General features: G+C 40.2%; 1 protein-coding gene across 1 annotated transcript; it reads left to right on the top strand.

Moving 5' to 3' along the window:
• Positions 1-2,697: 2,697 nt before the first annotated feature.
• LOC113172512 (E3 ubiquitin-protein ligase MARCH2-like) lies at positions 2,698-7,029 on the top strand. The gene is made up of 5 exons (XM_026375503.1): positions 2,698-2,984; positions 4,079-4,386; positions 4,499-4,694; positions 4,887-5,096; positions 5,676-7,029. Exons 2-5 carry the CDS (start codon positions 4,199-4,201, stop codon positions 5,829-5,831), a joined length of 750 nt encoding a protein of 249 aa, XP_026231288.1. The 5' UTR covers positions 2,698-2,984; positions 4,079-4,198; the 3' UTR covers positions 5,832-7,029.
• Positions 7,030-7,304: the final 275 nt, after the last annotated feature.

Below are 7,304 nucleotides of genomic sequence, written 5' to 3'. Positions count from 1 at the left end.
AACTTTGCTTTAGAAACTGTTATGCCTTTTAACCATTTCCAAAACACACACACACTCCAACATGATAATTTTATGGCAAATTGTCAGAAAGACAGTATCTGTATGTAAATTTGGACAAAAGTTATTTTCAAAAGCAAAATTGTTTGATGTGGACATTAACTGTGCGTGTGTTTGTATGTCTGTCCATGTTAAAGTCCACTAAGGCATGTGTCATGATATCCCACACAACCAGACATTTCAGTTGGACTTTGACAAACATTAAACAGAGGGAAGGGGAATAGCTAATGAGTGTGTTTGTGTGTGCTCGAGTCTACTGATCCCCGTACTCATTAATCAGCAAACATCACACACAGCACGAGTGGACCCCGTCTTTATCAGTGTTTGGGTCCAAAGGCAATGAAAAGGAAACCGTAGGATCAGGGCATGGCGGGTTGATATGACAAAAATAGATACAGTTTAACGAGTGGTTAAAAATTAAATGTGATAATGCAATTAGGACAATTTCTAATGAATCAAGGTCATGCTTCAGCATAATGCATCTATAGTCAGGGGCATTATTTTGGCATATCAACTTATTATTTAGTCCAAAAGTGGCAGATTGAAAGAATGAGGACAGTCTGACCTAAATAGGGATCCACATGAGCATCGTATTGAGAGGAGAGGTGAAGTGGCCATGTTTGCTTTGTAAACTACAATGGCCTTGAGTTTGTTTCACTGATGCTAAAATAAGAAATGTTTTAAAACTCACTGATCTTGTTCGGTCACGGTTGCTTTACGGAGCATAGCCGGGATTCACAGGTAAACATGCAAAGTGAAGGAAATGACAGAGGCTGGCAGACGGACACAATAACACCAGGCGGCAAGACCAAAAGGAGTAGGCAAAAGTCAAGATCCAGGGGACAGACAGAATGTCTAAAACACGCAGCATAAGCTGAATAGGACATAGGCTGGCGCGTGCATGAGAAGATCTAGAACCACCACCAGATCTCACTACTAGAATTACTTTAAAATGATTGCATACATAACGTGCATATTAAAACAAAATACAAAAAAAGTCTAGTCATAAACTGTACATAGCCAATAAGAAACCAATCATGCCAATCATGATATGTCAATCATGCAGTTATCCCAGATAATTAAATCTATTTTTTCAAATAAATTTCTACACTGGGGTTGAAGAATCACCATAACTAGATAACATTATCCAGTATTGCAACACTCAACACACTCAACACAACTCATATGCTTTTGGCATAGAGAACAGGGCTCTGTTATGGCTACACTGTGCAATTCAATTTCACATAATAAATTTTGGCCTGACTGCCCTGACTTTGATTTGTTATTTATAAATTACTTTCATTTTTATTGTGTGGACCTACCTTCTTTGTTATAAGAAGAATAACTTTGTTGTGATTGTACGTTGTACAACAAAATTATATGTCCTCCATGAAGAGGGTATAACAAGCAAGGGAGGTCCACACAGTAACAAGAGTTATTTATAAATAACTCAAATTTATAAAGGTATGTTGTATCACGCAAGCAATCACTAATGAAATGAGGGTAATGGATGCAATTGAAACCTGCACGTTACCATAAACAGAACAAACTAGCCAACACTGCCAAACCAAACCTCTGTCGGGTGCCTGCAAGGCACCAGCTTTCCAGGACAGAGAGGGCATCTTGGAAGTTGACCAGCTTTTATAGACTCCATGCAGGTGTGCAACGAGGTAGGAGTGGCCATCGGATAAAAGAAGGGTCTGAAAGAAAGAGACATACACAGATATCAACATGCGGCCAAGGGCCATCACATCAATTACATAAATGTAAGTACAACTTCTACAATACTACTACAACCCTTAACTGAAGTACATAAAAAATCATAGAGCACTAACTATCATAAGTATCTAAAGTTAGTATGATCCCACATATAATATTACACACTTAATGTCACAGTCAATGCAGACTGACATGTTTTCTGTAGACTACAGTTTATTAGAGCAGAGGCCCACTGGCCTAAAATCTGTCACATTGTCTGTATACAGTATATTGTCTGTCACTGCTGCATTCTGCTATCATGCTTATGTTATTGACTGTACAATTAAATTCAATCTTCACATTTTGACTAGGATCTTTTCATATATTTGCCTTACATCCCAAGATCCCACCTTTGGAGGTCAAGGTAACAACTTGCCATCTTGGATCAAGCAACACTGAAATGATTGACTTAATGCTGCCACCTAGTGGTTTTTCTTTCGATGTAACTTAGTACAGATGTTATTGAGTTGGATGGTGCTTATCGTTTTCTTGTTAAAATCAATCGAGTATTGACAGTAAAAAGAAAACATGTTAGCTACAGTAAATACACTTTAGCTGCTTCTGTTTGTACTCTGTGCTGCATTTACACCTTATCGGAAAATGCATCGCTTATAGTCAGTATTCATATCAGTGATTATAGACATCCAAACGTCGGGAGAATGTAAACATTTACATAAAATATGTAGTTTTTTATGACTTTGTTGTTTTAATTTAATTTTATGCTGTTGAATTGGTGGTTTAATAAATACCATTAGTATTTACTAGATTAATATGTTTCCTGACCTCAGTAACCTCCCAGTTATTCCCATGGCCATATTAGTAAAGTGAGAGTTTAACTAATGACTGTGAAGGCAGCATTGTGTCACATGACCAGTACACAGCTGAGGGAGGCTTACCCGTTGCTAGCCAGTTAGCAACGTTAGCTGTCTCTACCAAAGCTGTCAGAAAGCCGTTTCTCTTCACCTTCCCAAACTAAATTACTCGAGGGACGTATATCGCCCGCCATGGAGACGACGCAGCGCATGTGGTCGTCTTGTGTAACTCCACGAATCGTGAGCTTTTGGTCGGATAGCAATGTCATAGTTTGTAGCTAGGGCTGTCCAGTTAGCTCAGCTAGCCTTGTCTGGTAAACGCAGGGCCACGGCCAAACGAGAGAAGGAGGCCGTTAGGTGAGTACATCTACGCTCTGTTTTCACATTGTTTACAAGCGTTTGCATTTACAAACACTAAACATCGACGTGTCTGTCAGCTGTCCCTCAAGTACTTGCGGTGCTAATATCGCATTGGGATACATTTAATGTTTACGGTGGATGCACTTTAACGGCGCTGTAGCATCATAAACATATTGTGCAAAATCTGCGGTGAAAATTTAACCCTTAACCACTTAGTCCGGGTTTTATATTCTTGGTGTGCAAAATGGGGATAAGGTTGCTAAGCTGGCGTTTCCTGATTTAACAACACATGCATAAACGTCAAATCACAATAATAGTTTGGTTTATTGTGCGTTTTCGTCCAGAGCTGTGAGCAACGTTACGTTGTTTTCCTGTATCTGTGTGTTGTTATTATGCTGTTTTCAAAGATGTTTTTCAAGAGTGTGTCAATGTAAGAAGGAGGTTTCAATGACAAGTAGAAGTACAAAGTTTGTTCTTGACAAGTTCTCAGAGTCTAACCTTAACTAAAACCTCACTTAAAACCAATTTAAAGCTCCACTGTTCAACAACATATTGAATCTTTCAGCAGTCTGAAGCCATATTTCTGATATTTACTGAATCTGTACTAATATTGAGTAAAACAGAAGATGGAAATCATCTCAATCAACATGTTCGTGTGTTTTGTTTTGTTTTGTTTTTTTCATTTTCCTGTGACACAGCAGGATGTATTTGGCATTTTTGGAAACCTTGACATCTTTATTTAAACACTTATGCTTAAGCCTGCTCACTGAAATCAACACGTCCTCATAGACATAGTTCTTCTCCAAATAGACAAATTTGGGACGTTAAGGACTCAGTGTTTTGCTCCAGTATTATATTTTGCAGTTGGTCTGTTTTGTTTAATTACCACATACGATTGCTCTAGCTTTTGTGAGATCTGGTGCTGGAGGTTATGTCGTAGGTCACTATAGCTTTTATTTACACAGCATCACTGAGACCTACAATGAATTGTGTTAGACGTTTTAGAGAAGGAGACAATTTTGTGCTCAATGTAGTTATTACAAGTCACCCATGCTTTGTCTCCTCTTCATCTTTTGTTCATTCTCCACTAGGCATTTGTTCTGTAGGTGGACAGAGGAGGGAGGAGACGTGTAGGATTCCTGTTTTGGATCAGAACTTCTTTTGAAGTCGCCTCCACTATCATCCACATCGCTGTCATCCTCAGCTGAGCAATGTCTTCATCAGGGTGCTGCCACCTACCTGGCTCCCTTTGTGATTACTCTGGGAATGCTGAATCTGATGCCTCCAAGGATTCGGAGGAGTCCACGGATTCTACAGCGCAGGCTCAGTACATTGCCAAGGTTACGGCTAAAGATGGCCGCCCACTCTCCACCGTCGTCAAAGCGGTGAGCTTGCAGAGGTAAGAGAGGGAAGAACTCACTTGGGACATTAATGAGTGCACTGTGATTTCATTGTTCTTTGGTTAGTCACCGCATTGTTATCATCACTGTTTTTGCTGTTTTTCTCCACAGTGATGTGGGTATGTGTCGAATTTGTCATGAGGGTTCTGGAGGGGAGACACTGCTGTCACCCTGCGACTGCACTGGTACACTGGGTAAAGTGCACAAGAGCTGCTTGGAGAAGTGGCTGTCCTCCTCCAACACCAGCTACTGTGAACTCTGTCACACAGAGTTCACTATTGAACGACGACCACAGCCACTCACACAGGTTAGAGGGTCTCTTAGCCTAAATGAACAATACAGCTTTATCTAAACAAAGGGAGCTATGTCTCTGGCCTTGTATGACATTTTAAGTGTTGGTTTTTTAGTTACTCAGGAAACGCATCGTATTAATACCCTTCCACTTGGCAGAATTTTGTTGTAATTGCAAACTAAGATGCTTCACTTTGGTCCTGCTCAGTGGCTGAAGGACCCAGGCCCCCGCAGTGAGAAGCGCACATTGCTGTGTGACATGGCCTGCTTCCTTCTCATCACGCCCCTGGCAGCCATCTCTGGCTGGTTGTGCCTGAGGGGAGCCCAGGACCACCTGCAACTGAAGAGTAGACTTGAGGCTGTTGGCCTCATTGCCCTCACCATCGCCCTCTTCACCATCTACATCCTGTGGACACTGGTAACTAAGTTATTCCCAGTAACAGAAAAACAGGCACGTTTGTACTGACAGAGAGGAAACGTTTTGCCAAGGATTTTGTGCGTGAACTGGCTTAAACACAGTGACCATCATGTTCTGATCTCGATTATTTTAGAAATTAGGTCACTGTTTTCTGGTCGCAATATTACATTGAATAGAACAAAGTCAGAAGGTGCAACCTGATATTTTCTAGCACAGCAAAAATGTACATGCCTATACATTCATAGCTGACTGAGAATAATAGTAAGAATTAGCTGGTTGTTAATCTGCACTTTTCCTCATCTGGACTTAATGGTAACACATTATTTAAAAATGACATGTCTTGTGAAACCTTCTTCAGAAACCTTATCCCTTATCTATTATACAGTATTAAGAACACTGAAAATGACAAATTGAGAAGGATGAGCTGCATACAGCTTGTGTATCATGTAACATAAAGTGTTCTGCCTTAGTACTACCTTGTTTCACATATCTCCATGACAGTTTTATTGACATCTGTCTTTTCCTCCCTTGTCACCTTCTGTCTCGCCCCTCTCACGTTCTCTACCCATTCAATCTCAGGTGTCATTTCGGTATCACTGTCAGTTGTACTCGGAGTGGAGGAGGACCAATCAGAAAGTGCGCCTGCTTATGCCTGACATGAAAGGGGCACACACCACCCAACGTTCGGTGCCGACCAAGTCGACCAAGAAAATGACTGATGAGACCATCGTATGAGTGCAGAGTGGTAGCAAGAGGAATATTTAAAATAATGCCCATTGAAGCACTCTCTAAAAAACAAGCTTAATCAATTAATGAACTTTTGCACTTCAAATGGATCATTCTGAGAGGAGAGAGCTACTTTCTCCTTCAGTTTTCTTTTAGTGAAGCACTTGATGTAAACTACTACGGTATTGACTGACCACAAAAGTGGTTTTGGGATGAACTCAATCTGGAGTCATTGTCGATGTTGAAACACATAGTTACTGGACAGCCAGTGCTGGGAAGTGAACAACTGAACACATGGACAGTGGAATAACCAGCCTGAGTGTACGTCTGTGACGCAAACTTATGAAATACTAAGACACAAGCTAATGTAGCAGGATATAACTGACTCAGCATGCTACTACAGTATAATATGAAACTTATTCACACTACCTATAACTCCCCCCTGCCCCTTCACAATGTATTTAGCTGTTTTTGAACAATGGGCAGCCAGTAGCCCAGCAGAGGATAATTATCTAAGACATTATTGACAAAGTCTTATCTGTGAATATTCTTCCTTGACAAGTAGAGGGCGACAGTCGCTCACACAAACATTCTTGTCTATAATCTGAACCCTTTTAAAGTTTCCAGGTAAAGCTTTATCATTGCTGTCTAAACAGTGGAACCTAAATCATTTTCCTGTGTAGAGAGCACCTGAGGCATCACCCACACACACATACATATACAAATATATATATATATATATTACACTTCACGGGATCAGTGAAGATTGCAGTATATGGGATTACATTGCGTCTGTTATTCAGCAGTGCAGTAACATATAAGGAAACTGTATTAAAGAGGTCAAAAAGTGTTTACATTCTAATTGGATGATGTTACTATTATAGAGTGCATTAGCCCTGCTCCACTTTTAAGTGCACCAGCAATGGCCAGTAGTAATATCCTAGATCACAAAAGACGCAATTACAAATAGAAGAGAAACAGTGTTCTGTGTAGTGAGATTACAGACTCTTCGTCCTATACAAAACAGAAGTGTATCAGAGCAGGCTGGTACTCAGTAGAGGTGCAAAAGAGAACTGTGTATTGAGATATCAATCAATGTATGCAGCATATGCTAAACAAAGTATTTTGTGTTATTGTAGTCTTCCTGCTGCATCCCCTGGAAAGTTGGGTTATTGTGCAATAAAACTTGAGGGACTCCTGGACTCAGTGTGTGTGAAAGTGTGACTTGCAGGTTTTGGTATTTGTTTCTTTTGACCTTCACGTAGTCTTTGGAAATGCATCTACAGCACATACGATACATATAACACACATATAAAAAGAGGAAGAATGGGACATATTACACGCCTACATCACAATGTATATATCAGATCACAGAGGTGTTTCTCAGTCTAGTAGACTTGCTGCCAAAAGTTGTTGGGGTTCTTCTGTTTTTATATTTACATTTTCCTAGTTACATCAGAGTAATTTTCCTTCTAAACCTCT

Source organism: Anabas testudineus, chromosome 17 (assembly GCF_900324465.2).
Source record: "Anabas testudineus chromosome 17, fAnaTes1.2, whole genome shotgun sequence".
Lineage (NCBI taxonomy): Eukaryota > Metazoa > Chordata > Actinopteri > Anabantiformes > Anabantidae > Anabas > Anabas testudineus.
Note: the sequence above shows the minus strand (reverse complement) of the source record. Positions and strands in the feature narration are given on the sequence as shown.

Bases quoted from the DNA above. Each gene is read 5' to 3' on its own strand.
- LOC113172512 (XM_026375503.1), top strand. From the start codon at position 4,199: ATGTCTTCATCAGGGTGCTGCCACCTACCTGGCTCCCTTTGTGATTAC. The intron at 4,387-4,498 runs GTAAGAGAGGGA...TTTTCTCCACAG, and splicing joins AAAGCGGTGAGCTTGCAGAG to TGATGTGGGTATGTGTCGAA. The intron at 4,695-4,886 runs GTTAGAGGGTCT...GGTCCTGCTCAG, and splicing joins GACCACAGCCACTCACACAG to TGGCTGAAGGACCCAGGCCC.